The sequence below is a fragment of the Neopelma chrysocephalum genome, unplaced genomic scaffold (genome assembly GCF_003984885.1).
Source record: "Neopelma chrysocephalum unplaced genomic scaffold, ASM398488v2 Primary Assembly neopelma1_84, whole genome shotgun sequence".
In the NCBI taxonomy this organism is placed as follows: Eukaryota; Metazoa; Chordata; class Aves; order Passeriformes; family Pipridae; genus Neopelma; species Neopelma chrysocephalum.
Window position 1 is genome coordinate 5,086,692 of NW_020897746.1, and position 24,227 is coordinate 5,110,918.

At 46.7% G+C, this 24,227-nt stretch overlaps 2 protein-coding genes across 5 annotated transcripts in view; both read right to left on the reverse strand.

Moving 5' to 3' along the window:
• Positions 1 to 3,278, reverse strand: part of ITGB4 (integrin subunit beta 4) — a 29,063-nt gene extending 25,785 nt beyond the window's left edge. For all 3 annotated transcript variants that reach the window (XM_027691658.1, XM_027691657.1, XM_027691656.1), the window contains exon 1: positions 2,692 to 3,278. In XM_027691658.1, the coding sequence (XP_027547459.1) occupies positions 2,692 to 2,696 (5 nt within the window). In that variant the 5' untranslated portion in view covers positions 2,697 to 3,278. The remainder of the gene's footprint in view (positions 1 to 2,691) is intronic.
• Positions 3,279 to 9,059: 5,781 nt separating this feature from the next.
• Positions 9,060 to 24,227, reverse strand: part of SAP30BP (SAP30 binding protein) — a 30,085-nt gene continuing 14,917 nt past the window's right edge. For both annotated transcript variants that reach the window (XM_027691955.1, XM_027691953.1), the window contains 8 exons: positions 22,553 to 22,595; positions 16,183 to 16,271; positions 13,641 to 13,732; positions 13,118 to 13,178; positions 12,583 to 12,634; positions 12,130 to 12,188; positions 10,865 to 10,949; positions 9,060 to 10,213 (listed from right to left, as the gene is read on the reverse strand). In XM_027691955.1, coding sequence (XP_027547756.1) covers positions 10,032 to 10,213; positions 10,865 to 10,949; positions 12,130 to 12,188; positions 12,583 to 12,634; positions 13,118 to 13,178; positions 13,641 to 13,732; positions 16,183 to 16,271; positions 22,553 to 22,595 — 663 coding nt within the window. In that variant the 3' untranslated portion in view covers positions 9,060 to 10,031. The remainder of the gene's footprint in view (positions 10,214 to 10,864; positions 10,950 to 12,129; positions 12,189 to 12,582; positions 12,635 to 13,117; positions 13,179 to 13,640; positions 13,733 to 16,182; positions 16,272 to 22,552; positions 22,596 to 24,227) is intronic.

Here is a 24,227-nt window from a genome sequence, read left to right on the forward strand (position 1 = left end):
CTTGCTACTGAGACAGATGGGTTTTGAAGCCAGGAAAATCCCTTTTTCCCTTGCTCCACCCCAGCGAGCCATGCCAGCCCCGGAGCTACGGAGACACGAGGAGGTGCCAATTAGAGGTGAGATGAAAGGGTAGGGAAGTCCTTTGAGCCCTTGAAGGGAAAACACAGTGAAAACATCCCCTGAGCACCCACCAAATCCCATCTCCCAGCATGGCAAGGGCCACGAGGAAAGGACTGAGTGTGGGACTGGATTGCTCAGCTCAGAAGGACCTCATTCATCTTCCTCTAATCACTAGTTAAGAAAACGTCACCAAGGAATGGACGGACACACCCTGGGCCTTGGACACACAAACTGCCGTCACCACTTTTCAAGTGCCGAGATAAAAGGCCATAAAACTCTGCTCAGTATTAGCAGTCCTGTTGCCCTGTGAGCCACCAACCTCCAAGGATTTCGCTGGGCAGGTGCCAGCGGGCAGGGCACTGGTGGCACAGAGCATCTGCTGCCACTCAGCCCTGCAGGAGTGCAGCCTACAATGTTTGTGCAAAAACATGGGAGCAGCCATTCCTCGATATCAGAAGTGCCCTCTGGAAGGGAAAACATTGCTTTCACTTTGGGAAAGCTGCAGGATTTGGTTGGATTTGCATGATGACAACAATGGGGAAAAAAAAATCTCTTCATTTGTGCAAAACCAAGGAATGAGGCAGAGCAGCTCCTGGATGCACACAAACATCCTCCTCCATCCCAGACCACTGCTCCAGCATTTCTCCTGGTCTCCTCCCTCACCCCCAGCCTTTGCCTGCACCTCGGCGCAGCCAACAGACCTGCCCCAGAAAGATGCCAGGAGCTTGGAAATGCTGGGGCTGGGTACCTCATCCCAAAAAAACAGGCACTGCACAACCACTGGTGCAAAGGGACAGAGGACAGGGTTGAAGTGTCAGGTGGGGGAGAGGGACCAAGGAGCGGGTTATGATGAGTCAGGAGCCCACGGCAGGAGCCTGGTCCCAGCTTCCATGCAGGGGACACCAGGCGGGTCGGGGACACAGAAGCAGGAAAGAGGGAGATGCCAGAGTTCCCGGTGCAGCCTTTCCTCTCTCTGGTGGGAATTGCCCTTTCCATGGCTACAACCCCCCGTCCTGCCAAAGGGGTGTGTGGGGGCTGTGCAGGGGCCTGACCCTGGTAGATGGGAGGAGGCATCTGGAGGAACATCTGTGTGTGCTGAGGATGGGCAGCACAGCAACAGCCACAGTGGCTCATGCAGGCTCAGTTCTTATCCCAGGGCAGGGCTGTGGGCTCAGGGCTCAGGCTACAACTCATGCTCTCTCTCTCCCTGGCACACGTGGCGGCACAGAGCTGCCAGGGCCGTGCTCCAGAACTTGGAAATTATCAAGCCAGACCCTCAGAAAACTGTCAAAAACTTGACCTGCAAATCAAACAATCTCTTAAACACGAGATCACATTGATCTTTGGGTTTGTTTGCCTTCCCCATCCATTTCCCCTCCTTCCCCATGAGAGCTCCTGCAGCTGGAAGGCTCCATGTGGGTGTCTCTATTTGCTGTTTCAGGCAAGAAGGGAGATCTCAGCTCTCAGATTGAGCTCCAGACCCCAGACCTGGTCCCCAGCATCCTCCAGCGAGGGGCAAAACACAGCAGGATGCAGCCTGGGACCCACCTGGAGCTGCTGGGAGCTGGTTTGTGGCCAACACCATCCTGTGCTGGCAAAGGGCTGGTGGCTGCAGTACCATCTCCTCCTTCTGCCCCCCGGGTTTGGGCAGGGAAAAATCCCGAGGGTCAGGCAGGAAGGTCAGGACCTTCCTGGGGGGCTGCCCAAATGCCAGCACAGCCCCAGGACCCTCCCGTTCCCTCCACGTGCTGCTCCTGGCACATTCTCCACTCTTTTGGCCCCACAAGACACTTTTCTTTTCCCTCCCCTCCACGGGTGCTCCTCATCCCTCTTTTCCCCCACCTAACCCATGCCTGTCAGCTCCCTCACACCAATCCTTCTGCCCTTTTCCGTGTTTCCTGGCCATTTCAGATCCACCAGCTCGCAAATACCTGGACACCTGCGGTTCAGCAAAGCCGACCCTGAATCCCCCCTCTGTCCTGGCTTTTCCCTCCAGGGACTTCCCTCTCCTTTCTCCCGCCTCGCAGGGGGTTTCAGGCAGCCACTCATCCTGGAAAACAACCTCGGGGGCTCCGCGGGTCGGAGGCACCCGCAGCCCGGCTGACCTTGCACACTGTCACCCGTGAGAGGCTCCCCTGGGTGCCAGCAAGGCACAACCGCCGTTCCCCCTGGCAGTGGGCTGCCGGAGTCGGGACGAAGTGGGCAACCCTTGAAACCCGCAACAACCTGTCCCCAAAGGGCTCTGCTCTGCCTTCCCACCTGGTACCGCCACCCCCAGCCCCGCTCCCAAATACCTTCAGAGACTAAAACTGCCCCGTGCAGCCCTCAAAGCCCTGCTGGGACACGAGCGTTGCCCTTCCCGGCCAGACAAGAGGCACGAGACGGCGTCCGACAGCCAAAACCAGAGGAAAACACAGGGAACGAGCAGGCAGGGGCTGACCCCGCGCTCCGTGTCCTGCCTACCTGCCTGTGCAAGGAGCCCCGCGCCTTATTCCACCCCCCAGTTAATCAACGCAGCAAAGTTCAAGCGAACTGGACACCACAGAGCACAGATGAATTAATTCCACAAACCTCATTAGCGCTGGGTCTGACTCAGTGTCCAAATCCTCTGCCGCAGCCCGAATAACAGGCACCCACACACCAAGCCAAGAAATTCTTCCAAAGGCAGAGGGGGAACGTGCTGGTTCACTGCTGCAACTTGATTTCCAGCTTTGGCCTTTTCTTTCTTTCTTTTTTTTTCCTCCCTCCTCTCTACTTTCTGTCCCTTTTCTCTTTCCGGTTAAACGTCAACTCCCGGTCCGGCGGGGAGGGCAGCGAGCCCGCGATCCCACATAACTCCCCGCAGATTCCTGTACCCTCCAGTCAAATATCGACTTTGTTCTCGCTCCCCTCGCTGTCCCGGGGCTGCCGCCTTTTCCTCCCGAGGGGCTGGCAGGGAGGAAAGGTGGGAGCTGCGATAAATGAGATTGGATGCCAGGTGAGGACGAGCTTTATCCCAGCTGGGAGGGAGGAGGGGGTGCCCGTGACGCAGGGTTGGCATTCATTCCTCCCTCGCACACCTGGACGGGCCGGCACAGCCCTCGCAGCCGCCGTGGACCCTCCCTCCACACAAGCACCATCCCACAGGAAAAGGGCTGAGCAGGCAGTGGGAAGGTGCTGCCATGGGAAGGGTGTGTGGAAGGGGCTGCTTGGCTTCACCTGCCTGCTCAGGGCAGAGCTGAGGGAGCTCCCCAGCCCCCCTTGCCAGGAGTTTCTCCTCCAAATTTCCTACTGGCACGAGTGGCAGCGTCACACCCAGTGCCCAGGTAACTCCTTGCTGAAACACCAGGTAAATTCCTGCTGTGACAACCACACAACTGCCGACCCAGCCTTGGTGCCTTGCTTGCAAAGAGGACAGAACTACATCCTGCTTTATCCAGGGCATGAGCACGGCAGCCCACTCCCCACCTGCAATAAATCTGGCTCGAGGGTCAACGCAGCCCCTTGTAGCACCGGACATGAGACCCATCCATCCCTGCTCCTAATGCATCCAGCACCACCCACGGCTGCAACAAGCAGCGATCCCACCACTGCATCCAGACCTTCTGCTGGGCTGAATCCAAAACCCCTTCCCCAGGGAACAGCAGAGGAGGGTTTGGAGTTCAGGAGAGGTTATTTTTCTGCCCCACAGCACCCTTTTGCTTTAGAGTCGGGGGTTTGTCACAGGTCAGACCTGCTCACCCTCCCACGGAGCAGATGTGAGGGCAGAGGCTGCATTTCAGCTCCTTGATAAATCCTCACAAGGAAAACTGCATCCCCTCAGCTTCAACACAAACAATAGCAGCAGCCAGATGAAAAAATGGCATATTTCCTGCCTGCCTTGGAGATTAAAAATACAGGCAGGGCACTTTTGTGCTCTTCATTGTCAATGTAGCACCACAGACGCTGCTGATACACAGCACTGATCAAAACTTATGTGAGGAGCAGGATTTCTTTCACTACGAGAAACAGGGAGCTCAAGTAAATATGTGTAAACTGTCTTAGCCCCAGGAAAAAGGAGGATGTGCTTGTGCCATTAAAAGCTGCAGCACATGGGAAACAGGCAGGGGCGCAGCGGAAGATGGCCCAGGCAGTTCAGGTCTGGTATTTCCTAGTTTCCCAACATTGGACTTGGCAACTTCAGCATTAGCCCAGCCCTTTCAGAGATGCTATTTCCTAGATTCGAACAAAAGTTCTGAAAATGAAGGAGGTTTGTTGCTGTTTTTAAAACCACAACAGACGTTGGCTACAACCTGAGAGCAGGGACACGAGGTGCTGATGCTCGAGGTGCAGCGGTGGCTGCTGGTGAAGGGCAGGTTGTTACCGTGGAGGGGCTGAAGGCACAGGGTTCTGCTCTGCCTCAGGGGGTCACAGCTGCAGCAGATGTTGTTGAGCATTGAAGACAAAGAAAAACTGGGCTTCAGTTCCCAAGACAGGAGGGGAGCTTGTGCTGGTGCTTGCAGAGATGTCTGCTCACCTCCCTGGTCCTGCCTCTGGTCCTGTCCAGCAGCAACACCCACCTCCCACTGCTGTAATTTTCCTCTTATCCCATTGAGGTAAGCAAGGCTGCCCGGTACTGGAGTTGAAAAAGACAGTTCAGGCTACAAGCAAGAAGCATTTTACTAAAAAAACCCAGTTATTTTAGTGATGGTTCCCTAACAAGGATCCTGAAGCCAACCAGAAAATCTTGTGGTGGAAGCTGGCTGCTCCCAACGTTTGGTGTCCTTGGTGTCTGGATGTCCTCCTTTCTCAGCCTGAGATGGAGGATATTTATCTTGGCTCCTGTAAAGGACCTCTGGTCTCACCTGCACACACTGACAGCCTCAAGGCTTCCTGACACCATCTCCCTCCCCTTCATCCTGCAGCAGCAAGGCAGGACCAGCCCCTTTTGAACATCTCCAGCTGTGAGGAGATGTTAAACACCCCGGGTGCTGCCAGAAGAGCCTGAGATACTAATTTTGCACCTTTCTTTGAGATTTGTTCCCCCAGGCCCTAAGAGATCTCTGAGCCCACATAACATGAGTTTTCACAGAAAGCTATAACTGGGCTGCATTTAAATAGATATTTGCAGGGTTTTCCAATATCAAGGTAATTCCACCACCAAAAAATAATAAAAGAAGGCTGTTTTATGGGTTGCCTTTCAGGCAACTTCTCCAAGGCACTTCCACTAGGAAAGAACACCTGGTGAGCTCCAGTTCTTGCCTTGGTTCCATACCTTGCACTCCCTGCCTACTGGATCAGGCTTTTGCCACACAAACTTGCTGTTTTTAAGAACAGGGGCTGCAGAGGCAGGAGGAGCAGATTTTGCTGCAGATGGTTCTACCACAGCTCACAGACGTGTACGTGGTGAACCTCACATTTATAAATTGGTGATTTTCTGCTGTGGCAACGTGGCCTATAAATTTTTGCCCAAGGAGGGAAAACAAGTAATTTTATAACTCACACTAAATTATTGCTCCCTCTGCTGAGACTAGCAGTCCGAGTGCCAATTACTGATAATTACCAGTGATATCAGGGTTAATTATTTTCTTCTTGTTTTTTTTAATGCCTTGCCAATTCGCATAGAACCTTTCTTCTTTCTGTCCTGCCACCACAGTGTGCCTGGGGACAGCTTTGGGGCTTTTTCTAGGTCTTTGTTGATTAGTTACAGCCAAAATCCTACTGCTGGAGCACATTCATCCCCTTTTTTAATTCTGTAACAACACACACTGCTAAAAGGAAAATAAATACTTGATCCCATTGCTGCACCATGCACCATAGTGGCAATATCCTGCTATATGGCATAAACTAAAGGAATGTGCAGTAATGTATTAATTATGTACATTAATGTGCACATAATTTATTGCACTAAATGATGCTTAATATAATTCCCCATGTAATTAAAAGTGCAAGATGAAATCCTGTCACATTCTCTTCCTCAGCCTTTCCCCTGAGATGGTGTTAACTACACGCACCCACTGTTTTCCAATGGATATTCCTCGTCATGGACATGTATCTAAAGGAAAATCTCCTTGCTGAACATCCCTGATGCAGGGAAAGACCTGCAGCAAGAGGTAAGTGGGACATTGAAACAACACGAGAGGAAAATGCTAGCAAAGGAGCCAGGATGAAACTCCAGCCTGTGACAATCCTAACATCCATCCATCCATCCATCCATCCATCCATCCATCCATCCAGGGAAATAAGGACCTTCCAGGGATACATCACCTGCCAAAGGCTGAACCTTCTGTCGTGCTCTCCAAGCACTTCAAGAGGCTACTCAAAGAGGAGAGAGGTTAAAAACACCAGTAGCTTCACCTTCTATGGCTGCAGCAAAAGTCAGCCTTGTTCTCTTCTAATGCTGGTTCCTACAAACGTGGCAGGGGACAGACAGACAGACAGACAGACAGACAGACGCCTTCCACGTGAAAAGGCAAAACCTTTCCTTGTGAAATCCCAGTGCTTTGCTGTTTACTGGCAACAGAAAGCACGAGCCTGGCCCCAGCCAAAGACAAGTTCCAAATAAACAAGGACTAAATACTGGAAGTCATTGGTGTCCATGGTTCTCGCTCAGAACAAAAGGAAGGAAGTGGAATATAAACAGTCAGAGGAACAGCAGCCCACGGCGAGGCTCGGAGATGGAAAACTGCTCTGCAGAAATATGCTGGTGTAAATGTTCTCCAAAAGGAAGAGGAGACTTTGGTGGAATCCCACTGCCCTTCTGGGGGTCTTGAACTTTGACAGCAATTTAGTTATTTAAACATTCAACATTAGGCAGTCCTGGAGAACCCTGCTGAGAAGCATCTCACTCCCTGTCTGGAGATATTCAAGTATTATCAGGACACAATCCTGTGCACTGTGCTCTAGGAAGACCCCACCAGTGAACCCTTCCAACCATAACCAGTCTGTAACAACTCTGGGCTTCCCCAGGCTCACACCTCTCAACAGGAGTGAGCAGCCCCTACCCCCTGATAACTTCCTGGGCACATTGCAAAGCCCATCAGGTTGAGGGGCTCCACAGGAGCTACAACTTCTCCCCTGCAGTGCTGCAGAGCTGGAAAGGAGCTTGTGCAGGTGTTGGCTGAAACAATCACCTCCATGCTGCTGGAGCCGACCGTGTCATCAGCAAATCCCTGGCACAGCCCAAAGCCTTGGGAAGGAAGACTTCTTTTTTTTTTTTGTTAGTCTCAGTACATAACTCCCATAAACCAGACAGTACAGCAGCAATCCAACTAAAACATAGCTTCGGGTGCTCCAATTTCACGGTTTGAGGTGGGGCTGGCAAGGGCTGCCCTCCCCACCTGCTCTCTGGGTTCGGCAGCACCCAGCCAGACGCAAAATAAAAGTGATTCCCGAGTGCACAAAATCCCTTCCCACAACAGCATCAAAGGAGGGCAGACCTCTAAATCACAACAAGCAAATAGGAAAGAAAATCAACACCTCAGGGCATGGAGGTGGGAGAGAAGACTTCAGAAGGGCGAGTGAGAGCAGAACCAGCTCTGCCAAGGATGACTTCATTACAGCAGCTCTCCTTTCTCCTCCGAGGCAGAGACACTTGAGTGTGGAGTCTCAGCTAAGACAAACCTACTCAAGCTGGGAGACAGCCGTGCTTAGGAAGGTGATAAGCAGAGAGAAGGCCTGTGGTTTTCAAGGACCATGATCTTGTAGTTCTCAGACTAAGGAATGATGAAAATGGGACTGGCTTTACTCTCAAAGATAGCCTCCCCTTGAGAGGGGAGGTAAGAATGAGTATCCACAGCTTTTAGGAGTCAGAAGAGCAGCCTAAAGAGCAATCACTACTGCAGCAGCATAAAGAACCTTTAAACTGTTCTTAGGGGTTGTTTAATACACAGGCACTGATACCCTCAGTGGGTCCCCTCAGCCCTCAGCAGCTCCAGAGCCCTGCAATGAGCACAGCCATAGAGTTCTAAAGCAAACTGGTCAAACCTCCCTCCTGAGGGCTTCAGGCCCTGGTTCACAGGCCAAGAAGGGATCTTCTTCCCTCAGGACATCACTCCTGTGCACCTGAAGCTCCCTCCACCTTCTCCGGGGCACTGACTGACCACAGCCCAGCACAAGCCACCAACCTGTAAGATCATGTTTCTCAGGAAAAGAGGCTTTTTCCTTAGAACTGCAGTTTCCAACCTTTGTATCCACCTACTACTTCTGACAGCAACACTCAAGGCAAACAAGAGCAGCGAGCTACTGGCTGCAAGTTTGTTACACAAGGGTTGGCATCTCCACTCCAACTTTTGAAGAGAGAGAGAAAAAAACAAAAACCAAACAGTGCCCATTTCAAGTTGCAGACAGCAAACATCGAGTCCTGGGAGCTCAGGAGCTGCCAGACGCAGCCCAGTCCTGCAGGACTCTTGCATAAGCCAGTTTGGAAACTGCTGCTCCAGGTGCCTCATGGCAACTCTGCTCAGCACACCTCAGCAAGAGCTCAGGAAGTTTTCTCTTCATCCAAGCTTGCAGGAGTCAAGTCAGCAGCCCAATGCAAAAAAAAAAATTGAGATGTTTCAATCTTACTATTTTCATGACCTTGAATATTTTATTGCTTTAAAAAGAGTGACTCCACCATCTCCCCAGCTCCCCACGCTATAGTTCCATCAGCCCCCTGGTTCATCTCCTGTGAGCATTTCTGGATACACAGATGCTTTTTTTAAAGGTGAAATGAGTGCTAGGACAAAGTGTTTAACATGTTTTAAAATTATCTAAAAGCAGAATATCAACCTCTTATTTCTACCTTAAGTCTCCATATATGCAAAGTCTTGATCAAGAGTGACATTAAGTTACATAAAAAACTGAAAAAAACCCCCACTGAATTGTCAGAAATTTACACTTCTACTGATCTGGCAAACATCTCTCCTATCACTGCTTGAGCACTAGAAAAAACAGGCTCTGGGCAGGAATTTACCTTAAGAGAAATGCAGACACATGAATGACACGAGGTTTTTTTTTATAGACTTTTCAATTTTTATACAATAAAATTTTCAACTGAAAATACTTTATCACAACAGTGGAGCAAGCAGTAACTGCCATGTGTGCATTCACAGAACATCACGAGCTAGTACAAAGACTGACAACATCACAATTAGGATCAGACACTCTCCTCTGCTTATCTGCTGTCCAATCTCATTCCGTGGCAATGGAAGTATTTTTTGCACAGGTCTTTGCAAATGAGTTCACAAATCAAACCTCTACAGCTTAAGGGTTCTGCATAGAAATCTTCATCCTTGAGAGACGATAACAGGACTGTTCCAGCACAGTTCCCTCAACAGTTCAACAACTTCACATGTGGTCACTAAGATCTACACAGAGAGCACACGGGTACAGATGGCAGTGCTGGGACAAAGGGTGAGCCTACATTCACAGATGTAGATTGCTTCAGGTCTCTGCTACACATCTGAACGTGGACACTGAGCAGTTGTCTCTGCTTTAACTCCCTCAGAATTGAGCTGGAGTACAGAGGGCAGCACCTATCACAGGCTGCAAGCCTGGAGCACGACCTGGAATACACAAGGATAACACGGATAGTCCTGTACTACTTGCCCTTTTGTTTTATTTTTTTTTTGCCCCCTAAACCAAACTTGCAAGTAGGTAAGACCCTAATGCAGTAATTAATAAGCGAACTTTTACAAGCTGACTCCAGATACCACCTTCCTCCAGCACAACACACAGGCTGGTTCTTCCCACAGCAAGCAAAGGCAGAGGCATTGTGGGCAGAGGTCCATTCCTGTGGGCACACAGCTGGCATGCCTGCTCCTGCTCCTGCCCCCAGTCTTCCAAAGGGGAACTGTGGTCTGTTCCAAAGAATCTTGCCATCCTTTACCAAAGGCGAAAGCTACCCCTCCCTTCTGAGAACAATAGCTTCAAAGACAAACAAGTCCAAAAATCCAGGCCCAGCACACCAGTCACTGCTTGGCCTTTTTCACAATGGTGCCCACAGCTGATATCACGGTGGTTTTGGATCCACTCGCGCTGGTTGTCACTGTGACAACCCCTGGCAGTGTGGCAGTGGTGGTGAGGATGGTGGGCTGAGCTATCGTTGTCACGGGGATGGCAGAGTCCCACTTGCTCTTCCTCTTCTGGGCATCTGTGAATTTGATTAAATCAAGCAAATGAGGATTAGCATTATGTTAAAGGTCACCAGTCCCTTCTTAACACCCTGACTGGCCAACCCTTAATATCCTAGACAACTTCCCCTCACATTAATTTCAGGATACACTGGCAGTAAGTGGTGAGGAGGAAAAACAACTTTGTACCTCGAGAGTCAAAGTGGAACTGTTACACCTGAGCTCCAGCCAAATGGGAGCCAGGATCATCCCTGCCCCAAAGCATAGTTAATTTTAACAGAGCACACGTATCCCAATTGCTCAGCTACAGGCACAGGACACACTCATCAGCCTCCAGTGGTTTTTCTCCCTTCCCCTCAGTTTAAAATGCAGGCTGTAGGCAGGAGAGTGATTTTCAGTCTTTCCAAACCTCTTGAGAATATTCTACAACAACAGACAGTAGCAGGTTTGACACACTAATAAATCTCTTCACTATCCCACCCAGCCCTGGTCTTTCATTCCAGAAGGGAAGACCTGGAATACAGGGACTAGAGGAAAGCTAGTCCGACAACCCCTAGAAAAAACACACTCTTGCATTATATACACAATCAATAAGGAGCCTTCAGGCTTCCAGGAAGCACTAATCCCAGCATTACTGCAGCTTAATTGGTACAATCCCAACTGTTCCTTACCTCCCACAGTGGTACTGGCTGTTGTGGTGGTTGTAGAAGTGGCGCTTGTTGTTGTGCCCTTTTTAGTGCCGGTCACAAATTCGATCTGGGAAGGGAGTGACACATAGGAGAAAGGGGAGAAGATAAAATAAAAAAAGAAGTGTTTAGATACACAGCCTTTAACCCACAGCACCTATGTTTTTTAAAAACAGCTTTAATGTGATGTAAGACATTGGCCTCTGAGCTTCCCATCATGCAGAAAGACAGACACAGACCTCAGGCCAAAGTGTACTGCAGCCATGAGAATTAGGGATTTCTACAACCCAGCTCCTAAGTCTGATGCAATAAAAATGTGTGTGTCAACTGGGATTTGATACAGCTCAGACAGGATACATCCTGGCCATTAAACACTGTATTTATACAGTTAGAAGTTCTTACCCTTTTTCCTTTAAGAAACATGCAAGACAAGCCCCTACTTGCACAATTTACTGCGACTGCACCATGGCAGGAAACCTGGCAACAAGAGCCACAACAGCACTGCAGCCTCAAAACTGCAGACATGGGCAAGGATGTAATGAGATGCCTGGGTTACTGTGCAAAAAACCAAAACAAGCAGCAAGACAGAGCATGCACTGCACAAAAAAACCCTCCACCGAATATGGAAGGAGCCTTCTGCAAGGTTAGATGGCAATCTCTAACATCAGACAGTTTTCTCATGCCAGCCACTGGCTTAAAGGCAATACAGGACAGGAATAAAATCTTTCAAAGCCTGCCTGTGTTCTTTTTGGGGCATCTATAAGATTAGCTGGGCTTGTCAAAAAATGCACAAAGTTAAAATAGGTCCAATATTTCTGGAAATCAGATACAAGAAGGCAATATCAAGAACAGAAAGCAGATATTGTCTCACATTGAGATATGGTGAGGAAATTAAGCTATAACTAGGCTATGCCACCAGGCAAAATGTCAGAGATTAAGAAAAAAGTTGTTCTTTATGCATTATCTTGCCTTTATCTGGCCTACCGAATACCATTTTTAGAGCTCTGGTTTAAAAATACTGACAAAACAGCAGGAAATCCAGTGGAATAAACAACCCAGAGGAATGGACCTCTAAGGAAGGGCAAACAACTTTATCTGTGCAGCTTGGGAAAGGACATGCAAGGAGAAAGGAGAGAACCAGGGAAAAACAAGCAGTATTAGCACAGAGAGGGCAGAGCAACAAAATGAACTTCAGCAGGCAAAGAAACAAAACCCCTGCACCTCCATCTCTTTTGGTTTTGAGGAGCTACCTTTGTGCGTTCCTTCTTGGCCTTCTCCAGTTTGTCCATTTCAATCTTCTGGGCTTTGGCTGAGAAAGATCAGAAGATGTGAAGCACTAAGAACAGTAAAAACCCACAGCTCTCTCTCACTCACTTCCCATCATAAACAATCCAAACCTTCAAATTCTGTATAGAAAATTAAACTGCCATGAAAGTAACTATTGCTCTTGAATCAAAACATTGCAGCACTAAATTAAGGATTTAAGAGAGGAAAACACCGAAGAACCAATTTAAATGAAAAGGCTTTCTTTCCAAACTGATGAAGCATCAATAACATTCAGGCACATCCAACCAGAATGAAGTCGTTAAAGAGCAGCATGTGATGACTTCTCATTTATAAAGTGGGGACTCCAGTGCAGTTAATTAAGTACAAAACACAAAGACCTAAGTTAGGACAAAAAAGGACAGACTTCCTGGAATTACCTAGTGCCTCGTAATATGAATCCTCTGACCAGCCATGAGGGTCAAACATGTCCTAAAGAAAAAAAATAAGTGAGATTAGGGCTATTTCCACAGAGACACAAAACCCAGTTCAAAAATGTTTAATGCATTTCTGTTCTCTGATGATAATCATGACTGATTTCTTCTTGTATCCCAAAGATCACATCAGACCTTCTTTTATGGGACCATGTTCTGTTGTGAATGAAGGAACAGCTTTGAAGCCACAAGTATGCTGGGATAAGTCATGCATTTTTCTGCTGCTCAGCTTCTGTCCCCCTTGAGGAGTTTCCTTTATACCTACACACTTCAGCAGTTTTTGTTCAGAACCATTACAGCAAAGTTGGAGGCACTGAGGCTCAGTGCCACACAAAAACGTTCACTTCAATGCAGGGTCACAAACTGAAGTTCCCTTAAAGGACTTCTAAGCAAGCAGGCTCAAGAAAGCCTCAGGTAAGACTTTACAGCTCTCAATTATCTCTTACCCACTCCCCTTCCAGCCAAAAGCACTGCACCTCACCTTTGGATAATTTGTGCCAAGTTCGTCAATGGAACAAAACTGGATCAGCTTTTCATAAATGCTGCAAAGGAAAAACAGGAGTTCAGAACAGAACCAGAGAGGCAGAAATAAACAGAAGTGTTTCAGATGTGTCAGTAGAAAGAGAATTTGTCACCTCTTCACACTGCAAGAGTGAAATCAGAACCAGGGAAGCTATGCCTGCTATGATGGATGTGGCATCCCATTAACCACAGTATTTACCACTTCCCCCAAACATCTCCCAGCTCCAAGAACAGACACATCTTCTAAAATACTTCATTCATTCAAAGTGTTCACATTTAAAATCTAACTACCACACCAACACTCCCAGAACACAAAGAAGAGTTTTACTGTTTCAGTCACAAAAATGAGAGAGACACAATTTGTTTGTAAGCAGTAGTCCTTCTTGCTCAGGATCCTTTTTCTGCTGCAACTCCAACAAAGATGATATTCTTGGCATTTGCTCTGTGGTGCTTTGGTCACACAGGAGAAGATGGTGGCTCACCTGGGGTTGCGAAACTCCTTTTTCCTCTGGATGATGTAGTTCATATCCATGCCCTCTTTCATTTTCCTCTCATACAGCTTTTGAATTTTATCCTACAGGAGAAAGATTACAGGGTGAGCCAGGAAGAAAAGGAGCAGCCCAACAGCTGACTAACAAAAGTGTACATGTGGAAACAAGCCAACTGAACCAGTGACCTCCCTTGAGCGGAGCAAGGGTTCCATCTCTTCCCAAGGCTGGTTAATAGACACTTTCTCCTTTAAGGTCTGAAGTAGCTTCATGAACTGTCTGGATTGGTAAAGGAATTGATATTTGCACTTACTGAAGGCTTCAGTGTTTAAAGATTTGCCTATAAGGCAGTAGCACAGGCTCCTCCTTCCCAGTCTGTTATTTCCCTTTACAGACATGACTGTAGAGTAGAAGCCAGTTCTGAAATCCACTGAGGTTCTCCCACAGCTTGCAGGAACCACCACACCCACCTTCAGACTCAGGTGTGCTGGGCTGCACTGCCCAGAAGGCAAAGCTCATGGCTCTGCCTGGGTAACAGATGAGAAGAGCCAAGTTCTGCTGCAGAACTAAACCCAGTGTGATCATCAGGGATTGCTGGTGGTGCCCACTGGCAGCCAAACACTCTTGGGAACAATGCACTTGTAAATCCCTGCTTTGGTACAAGTGACCAGCCAGATGGAATCAGCTCCTCTTTGCAGATCACTCACATAGTTACAAAGCCTGTGGATAACTTACTGAAGTCCCAAGCTCCTGCAAAAGGCAACTTTAAATTAGACTGGAAATGTCAAGCAGTCTACTCTCCAAAGAGACTAAAAGCTTTCAAATCAAACATGATTTTTTTCTTCCTCAGCAAGGTGGATAAAAGTACTTAAAAGTATTCCCACTCTAGTGATGCTGACAGCAAAGGCAGGAACTTTCAGATGGAACATGGAGCTAAGTGGTACTAGTAGGAGAATATCCTCAGTAATTTCTGTCATCTTGTCTTCAGGACAGAAATTTCTCATATTAAACAAGACCAGAGGCTGGGCCTTCACTCTTTCAGGATGGGAGAGCTGAGTCAATTTGCCTTTGTTGCTTCTGGATAAGTCAGTTCATGTCTCCCTCCCTGGACAGTCAACTCAAACACAGAACTGACTATTGTCTGAGGGCTTGCTGAAGCCTGAATAAAGGAGGATTGTTAAGAGCTGATATGAAACTCCTATTTCAACAATCTCAAAAAAAAAACTTTGTAAGATAAATTTTCATCGGGTTGTCAAAAAATCAGCAAGAGGAAATCACACAATCTTCACATCCAGCACACACATTGTGAGACTTGAAGGAACAACCACAAAAAGGCGAATTTGGGGAGTAGAAGTGATTGAATAGGTGTTCCCTTTTGGCCTCTCCCCATGGAGTAACAATATGGTTCACAAAGTCTACAGATTGGGAACTACTCAGTCAACTTCACAAAAAAAATACTCCCTTTGGCAGAGTTCAAGATACAGTTTATTACAGGAAGAATTTGACAAAAGAGCAAGTCACCAGTGAAAAGCCCAGAACATTTTGCATCTCTGAGGAACAATCCCATCTCCTTGCTCAAAGTGCTCTAAGATGTGGTTTGACCTGCTAATAGAGGACAAGTTCCCCTTTGATTTAACACAGTAAGCTGCTGTGCAAGGGGGAAAATTCTGCTTTATTCTGTCTACTCTCTCAAGCTCTGTGCATTCTTCAGATCTAACGCACCCCAGTTCATTGATGTCAGAACAGTAAAATCCTCCTGCAGCACCAGAGGAGGGATGGGTGTGCCCAGGTACACTGTGTGGAGAAGAAGAAAGCATCATCTGGATGGTGAGTCACTCTGAATCACCACTGCACATTAGGAGCTACTTTATAGAGCATTCCAGAAGTGATTCTTTACTTGTATTTCTACTGGGCAGAAAACTGGAGATAAAACTCAAATGGGTGGTTGGAAACAGCAGTCCCTACTCTTTTCACTTGCACTCCATGAGGAGGAGAACACAGCAGGTTACTGCAAAGTTGGCCACTGCAATTATCTGGGCGTGCACTGGAGAAGACATGCATCTGTCTTGTTTTGTTGCCTCTAAGTTACCAGCCTTCCCTCTAAATGTTTATCATCTAGAGAAATGTAGGTGGAGAAGGAATCCAGTCATTGCTGCCTCATCTATTCCAGTTTAGGGGATTCTTGGGCTTGTATGGAAAACAATGATTTGTTCTTTTCTACAGAGCTGGATTTGCTGAGGTAAGAGGAAAGCAGCCTTCACAGTAAACATTGCTTCTGTGGGACCAAGAGCTGTTTTAAAGCATAAATAACCCACAGAGACTGGAAAACAGCTCTAAGCTACTCTGGTATTCCTAAACTAGAACTGCTATAAAGCCTAAAGCATTAACACAGTGCATTCATAAACTCAGTGTGGTAAAACCCAGCTTTAATACTGGAATTCTGCCTTGTGCAAAAATACTGAGCAGAAGTTGCAAACATCCCCTCTCCCTACTGAACTAGAAACCTTTAAAAAGAATGAAGTGGACTTATACCAACCTGCAACTGGTTAGAACATCTGCCAGGAGGCTCAGGAGGGATTTTGATCTCATCTGGAGACATGTTCCGCACTCTCTCTGAAAAAGAAGCTGGAGAGAGCAACGTGGGCATGAGTTCTGGCAGTACTGAAGGGAGTTTCAGCCATGCAAGTCATTAAATTGTTTTATGTCCCTGCTGGCACCACTCTGTCATTGGGAATCAACAGGCAAAGGTAATGGGAACGCTGACAACTGGTAATCGTGGTGTTTTCAAGATGCTGAGCAAGAAGCAACTAATCTAAAAGTTACAAGAGGGATAAGATGCTTGTTTTATTGATAACTACCTCCAACTGTGGTTCTGTGTCATACCCATGCCTAAAGCTTCATTTTCAGGGGTCTCTTTGTCCCCAAATGGAAATGTAAAAGCTAAGCTACTTCCCACTCCAGCTGCAACTGTTGATAAGATCCTCAAAAGCAAAGAATCTTCAGAGGAATAAAGGTTTGGTCATGGTATGGATCCCTGAACCCCTGCACTGTGCACCACATACCCAGTCCTGCACTACTCCAGGTCTCCCACACACCTTCAGATCCTGCTCTGAACAGTGCAGGTAACCTGGAGCCTGTGCCAAAGCTTGTGCCAGGACACTTTTGGAGAGAGGATCAGACCATGCATGTGGAGGATCACAGGATCAACTCTATGCAGCCTGGCTCTTTGCCATTCTGGGGGAGGTAATCACTTTGGGTCCTATTTAGATCAAGACATACCTAGAGGAACCTAAATGGTTCAAGAAGGGAACAACCATCCCCAGGGCTGTCAGGAATTAACCACAAGAAATTACATTTCATCCCTAAGTTAACATTTCCTTAACAGGCACTTTGATCTCTGCTTACAGAGACAGACTACTGGGAGAAGGAACAACTCGTTCTGCAGGACTGGGAACAGACCAGCACAGTCTGCCAGATTTCTATAGCTGTTTGTGTTGGGATATACTATTAAAGTACCTGATTGCCCTCTAAAGATTAGTTTACAGAGTTATCAGCAAAAGAAACTGCTGTGCTTCCCGCTATTGCTTGCTACTTTCCCACTATTATGGGAAACCCAGGCAGTTTTCTGGCCAAGTCTTGGAGCAGAGATTTGTGCCACCTTTAAGCAGCTGGGACTGTTTTCAAGCATAGTTTGTACAAGGAACACATTCCAGAGTTGGTCTGCAGTGGATAAGAGACCTGACAGCAGCACAGAGGTCATATCAACCAAGTCAGCTCCTCAGCTATACACTGCTCAGTAGAAGCTGCCTGAACTGCAGCTCCAGCTCACTGAGCTCAGCTCCTCTGAATAAAGGCCAGAAGGGCCCAAAGGACAGACACTGGTGTTGGAACTCAGGAGAGCTGAGGCTACAGATAAGCCACACTACACATGATCAGTGCTACTACAGTTTCCATGTCTTTTGTAAAAATGTGAAGCACTAAGGACAACATCCTTTGGAGATGCAAAGCTGGCAGGCGACCACTCATTCTGTTTGATCAAGATGTTGCTGAGGGTTAAATCCTTCAGCAGTTGCCAGTAACGAACAAAAAGTGTCCTTTGGCATTTACTAAGAGGGTGCCTCTAAGGAAGAAGGAAAGCTTGCCAGGGCCCCAACAGAAAGGCAGGCAAAGGGAGCTCCCTGACAACAAGGCAGACATTTGTTATAGGTTACAGATGCTGGTGGGATGGGGAAGCCTCTGGTTTAATTAGAGCTTCAGGAACTTAAAGACAGGAGCATAATACACGGCACACTAGGCTTGCTGGGAAAGGTGAAAGCTGATTAATGGCTTAAGAGATTCACAGCATCAGCAGAAACATTAAAAAAGAAAAACAGCCACTAAATACAGACTTCTGAAGGCAAAGAAAGAACCTAAAAAAAAGATTTCAAAAAAATCAAGCCTAGCTCCAGACTAGACATCCCATAGGCTCCCTGTCTTTGCAGATGACCAGAAGAGCCACGGAGAAACAAAACATTTGTGGGAACCGTGGGGTCATAAACTCAGGAACTCTGGGCAAGACCTCTGTCTAACCAGCAAAAAAAAAGTTAAAGTCATAAGTGAATGTTCAGTAACCCATTCAAAGCTCTCTTGAAACAGAAATAATACTGGAGGCAGAACAAGAGCTCCCAATGAGACAATATATTTTGATGCATGACTTTCAGGTTTTGGTGCTCATTTCCTCCCTTGTTTGAGCCATCATTTATCAACATTATACTGATGGGGGAAAGCATCTCTTAACAGCTTACAAGGAACTAGAACTAATGCATCTTTGTCTCCTGCAATCCCACCGTAGCTGTACGTAGCTGAACACTGAGTCAGCCCAGAGGCTACGTGCACCTCACAAACCGAGCACAAATATTCAGCATTACTCAATTCTTTCATCACATTGCAGCCAGACTGACATGCCACATCACTAAGAAGAAAAGGATGAGTTTAAGGATGAGTTTAATGCCTTCGGGCTCATTTACAGTAAGGAAGTACAAATTATCCATGCCCTCCAGCAGCCCTCAAACTCCCTCCCCTAACAGACAGCAGAAGGGCTGATTCTGCAGCATCTTTCCACCAGTTCTTTCCATAGAGGAAAGGGCAACTGGGATGATCATTCAAAATAATCCTGGAACTTGCATATATGGCCACGGGCTCCTGTATAAAACATGTTGGTGTAAAGCTGCCCTTGGGACTTTGAAAACACATCTATACAGCAGTAACTGCAGATGAACAGCCAGCAACAAGGTGTGTCCTCACCGGATACATCCAACTGCTTTGTGCATCCTGTTATTCCTGCCAAGATCAAAGTTTTAAATTTACATGAGTCACAGGTGACACTGGTTGCAGCCTCTAATTGGTCTGTGATTTGCAGGCTCCCAGCCTAGAGGATCTCCAAGCGGAGACGTCAGGAAGTTGGCTGTTGGCACAATTAATCAGTCCAGGCACACCCAGATTCTGGCTCACAGTAAGTAAATATCTCCCCCGAATCAGATTTATAGTCCAGACAAAGAACTAAGGTCATGAAGCAGATCCCAAAATTCAGATGAGGGTTCAAGAAAGTAAGAGCAAATGCCTCTCAAAGCATCCTGCTGCTGGACACCAGCACTTAGGGTGTACCTAGCAAAGATTCAGCCTCTCAGTCGTCAATGAAGGATAATTGCATGACAGATCTTGGTGGGGCAGATAATTAAATGGAAATGCTACATTAAATCTGCTTCAGTTTGAGATAATTGGGTCATCTGACCTATGTCCAACAGTACAGAGACAATCTGCATAGCAGGAGAGAAAGTGTCACAGCACAAACCATGCCCTTCCTTCCAGAAGGAAATGACTGCTCTCAGTCCAAAGGCTGTGCTGGAGACACGGATGGAGGGCACACAGGAGCTTTGTTTCCTACAGATGGGTAAGAATGTTTCCCTGGTGCAGAGAAAACCAGAAGAATAGAGAGTATAATGGGTGTACAGGACAGACCAAGGTGTGGATCATCTGAGGTCTGGTAAAGCATCTTGCTTCAGTGCTCTTGGAATAATGCTGCTCCCCAGGCAGGATAAAGAACTCCCATCCCTTTCAAGGTCCAACACAAAATGCTGTGTTTTACGCAGTCACAAGGGATTAGAGGCAGTTCAGGTGCCAGTTTGTTTCTAAAGGTCACACTAGGCAAAAAAAACCAAGGAAAGACCTGGAAAGGGTGATCAGAGGGATGTGGGTTTCCCCTGGAGACACACGAACCGGTGGTGCCTGGTCTCTAGAACTGCATTCTCTGGCACTCTGTCTGCTTGGCATAAACCAGGGTGTGTGGGTTTCTGATTTCCTGGCACCAGAACAGCCAAATCAGAGGGAAAAACTGGAGGCAACAACATGCCAGTGAGTCACCCATCCATGGAAGGACACTAGTTCCCTTTCTGCTCTGTGGGCTGAGAAATGTAGAAAGAGACCTGCAACTCAGCCATACTTTCTACTCTTTTGAACACTGAGTTTGTGCTCAGATGTCCTGAGGGCTGCAGAGAACTTTTCTTACAGTCCAAAAGGTAAACAACCATGCTGCAAAGAACTTCAGGGCAAAAATACCTGCATCCTAAAAGTATTATTTTGCAAGGCTGCAGGAAACAGCAATTGCAATGCCCTGCCAGCACCATGAACTGTTCAGAGCAGCACAAAAACCCCAAAAGGATAATGCTGAGGTAGAAATCTATCAAAATAAGCTTCACATGTACTGCCTTCTCAACCATGGGGCAGTTAAGGCTAAAACTTTCCCTCCCATTCTTTTCAGGCATTGATTATGTGATCATTACTTCAGCATAAGGCAGGACAACCATGCCCTTCCCAGCTGCTCATCCCTACTGTTTTCTTTGTGCCAGCTCCAGTGCTCACCTAGCATGCACTAAGCAGATCATGGAGAGGATCCAGCTGGATGCCTCACAGGAAAAAAAAAAAGAAGAAAAAAGAAAGAAACAAAACAAAAAAAGAGCAGTGAAGATGGATCTCAGCTGGCTCCCACTCCCAGAGCAGCTCAGAGCACACAGACATTAAAATGCATCTGGGGGAGGTAAAACAGAAACAGGATTTTTGGCAGGAGCCTACATTTCTTCTGTACTTAAGCAACTGCACAACCATAGACTTTAATAAAGGTGACGCTGAAAAATGCAAGGTTACCTTCTGAGAAGGGCAGGCCCACAAGTTTTTAATACAAAAAATCAGTTGTGGAAAACTGTCTGAGGATGATTTTGACTTCCATATACTGACAGACAAAACTTTAGATGTCCTTCAGATGGGGGAAGTTACTTGTTTTGTGTCAGAAAATTCTGCACTTTTTCCATTAAAGAAGTCTAATTCTGAAAGGCCAAGTTCTCAGAAAGGGAGTGGTTGTCAGGCTACACCAACCAGGAGGCTCTTGCAACAGTTCCTTTTCAGCCAGATAAGATATGGTCTAATGCAACAGACCTCCAGAATCCAGCACGGCAAGTATCTGACCTCTCATAACCTGGTTCTGCACAAAGCCAGCCTACCCACTGCTCTGTGTGTGCTGCTGTTGGGAAAGGATATTAAAGGTAAGAGTGCAAAGAGACCTCAATCCAGGTCTCAGACTCACCAACACTGTCCACTCATGAGTTGTGACACTAATCAGTGCCCTCTGTGCAGATTTTAAGCCTGTGTGCAAATCTGGGCCATCATGAGACAAACTGAGATTCAGTGTTCTGATCTCCTGTGGATGGAACACTCACTGGGGGAAGAGACTAAGAAAATCATAACCTGAGCATAACACCTTCACTAAGAAAGGATTTCCCACTGCACTGCTTTACAACTGCAGACCTTCACCCATATGTGAAGCAGAGACTAAAAGGGCAGTGGGCTTTCAGACATTCCTGTTTACTTTTTACCCCAAATTCTGTTGCCTCACCCATGCTTCTAGTGTGCATTTTGAGGCAGATCAGTAGACTGGAGAAACATTTCTGTTGCATTTTACGATGAGACTGGTTAAAGCAGTTTTGCCCTCTAAAGGCTGAAAATCCAATATAACAGTTGGGCTGGTGCAAAGTCTGGGCAGGCCAGCTGAAAAGGACTTAACTCCAAAGCTTCAGAGTGATGGCTGCTGTAGGAGCCACAGCTTAGCATGTGAGTATTTGCTGTTTTAATTTACATTTATCACACTTTATAGGTGAAATACCATGCTTGAGCCTTGACAAGATGATTTGAGAGATGAAGCAACTTCCAAACTCATTAATTTTTAATGATATTATTACATGATACCACACAACTATACTAGTAACCTCAGGAACAGAGGGTTAGTTCAAGATAGTCACAGATGAAATATAAAATACAGTTTCTGTACAGCTCCACAGAGACCAAGAGAGGATTTTGTATTTCAAGCTGACAATCCTGGGCTTTCCAAATCTAATAATGGTGCAATAAATAAGTGAAATGCCACAAAAATCAAGTAAGTTTTAGTAACCATTAGAACACATGCAGTACACTGTCAGCACAGCAGCTATAAATCTTTAAGTGGATCATATCTAAATATGGATACTTTTGATAAGTTTTTGAAGCCACAGAACAACATTCCTGGTTCCACTGGATCTCACAGAGGTGTCTAGACAAAGCTATTCTATTGTGTTTAAGATCACTTCAAAAAACACCAACACTGCCCTTTACATAGATGTTTTAAACATATAATACATGACATTATTTTCATATTTTAAGGCATGGTGCCTTTCTCCCAAAACAAGACTTCACTGAAAGCATTCCAGTGAGATAAAGCATTGCAGGCAATAATCTGAAACTACAGCATTGCCAGGACAGAGGGAAAGTGCTTTTTACAAGCCAGGGTTTAGAAAGTCTAGTTTGAAAAGAACGTGTGAATAAATACTTCTGAGTGAACTTACCAACTAGCTCCTGAGGATCTCTTTTCTCCACTTCTGAGAATTCCTGGGAGAAAGGAGGAAGAAACATATTTTAGTCAAGGTATGCATCCAACCTAAAAAGCTATGTTGTTCATTTCTTTAGAAATTTACACGTTAAATCTGAGACAAAAGAATAACAATTAAGAATGAAACACAATTTATTAGATAAGAAGGCAATGTCTGTACCATGAGAGTCAAAGCCTAACAGGATGCTCCATGTCCTTTCCAAGCTAGAATCTAAATTTAATGAAGGAATTAAGGCTTTGTTTCACTGAGTCCTGGACACTCAGTTCCTTTTGAATTTTGCAGAAACTGTTGTACTTGAAGCCTTTCCTCAAAACAGATCAAACCACAGATTCTTCATTTTGGGTGACTGGTCCTTGGCACCAGCCAATAGCCAATGTTTTGGAGCACAGTTAAGTAAATACAGTTAAACAAGCTGGATCCAGCCCACAGAAAACTACTGTAGTCCTGGGAATGCCAACCACAGGCTGATGCAGGGTCAGCCTGATGTATTCCCAAGAGGAACACTGAATCTCAGGAAATAGCTGAGATTCTGCCAGAGCACCACGACTTCAGAGCAGCACCTGATCAGCCTCTCCAGGGTCCTGGGATGCAGAGGTTTGCCAGATGTGTGTGTGTGGTGCCAGAATTTGTTTCTGCAGTTGCACCACTCAGGGCTTTGGCTGCCAAACCCCCCCCAAACCAAAATGCCAGGGAGCGTGGTGGTGATGCAGATTCTGTATTCCCATTTCCCACTGTCAGTTCTCTTGGCTGCTACCTTCCAGGAGGGATATAACCAACCTGCTCTACCAGAAACTCAAGGGCAACCTCCACTGACTTGTAGTGCTCTGCTTGGAGATCTTCCCAACACAGCTAATCCCCACTTCAGTTGCAGATGTTTGCACCACACTGTGCTGAGCAGGAGGCTTTATGTAGGATAAGACATTCTTCAATATGTTTTCCCCATACTGAGACCAATGTCCAAATATTTTGGTGTTTCTGGGAGACCCCAGGAGAGTCATAAGCAATATCAAGTTCAGCACAAACAAAGTTTCTGAAACAGTACCAGCTGTATCCCAACATTGCCCTCTCCCCCCTGCCTCCCTCCCAAAGACCTTTTGTGACTCACTGGACTGTGTGTCCAAAATTCCTCAGTGCCTCCAAACACTGAAGCTATTCATTCAACCTGACACACACATAATGCTGCCTCCTTGCTGCTTAGTAACCGCTCTCTAACCCCCTCCTTTACTCCATTTCCAGTCAGGTGAGAGATGCATCAGGTGAGAGGAGAGCAGCGAGGTCACCAAGCCAGATGTGGGAACAGCCTGTGCCAAATTCACTGTGAAAATCCACCTATTTTCAGAGAAGCCAAAGCCCTCTGGAAGCAGAAAAACAAATTCTTTGTGTGGCACTAACTGCTACAAGGCACTTTTTATAGCCATTCATGGAAGAAAAAAAAAAAAAGGCCCTATTTCTCCATTAGTACACTTGGATCACAGAAATACAAGGCTAAAGCTATTTTAGAAAAAGAAAGAAGTACACAAAGGAACATGCATCTTCTCCCTGGCCAGCTGGCGAGGCCCCAGGCCCCTCTGAGATGGACTGTAGTGTTACAGCTCCAACCCCTCGATAATGCACTTGGTGTGTGCATCAA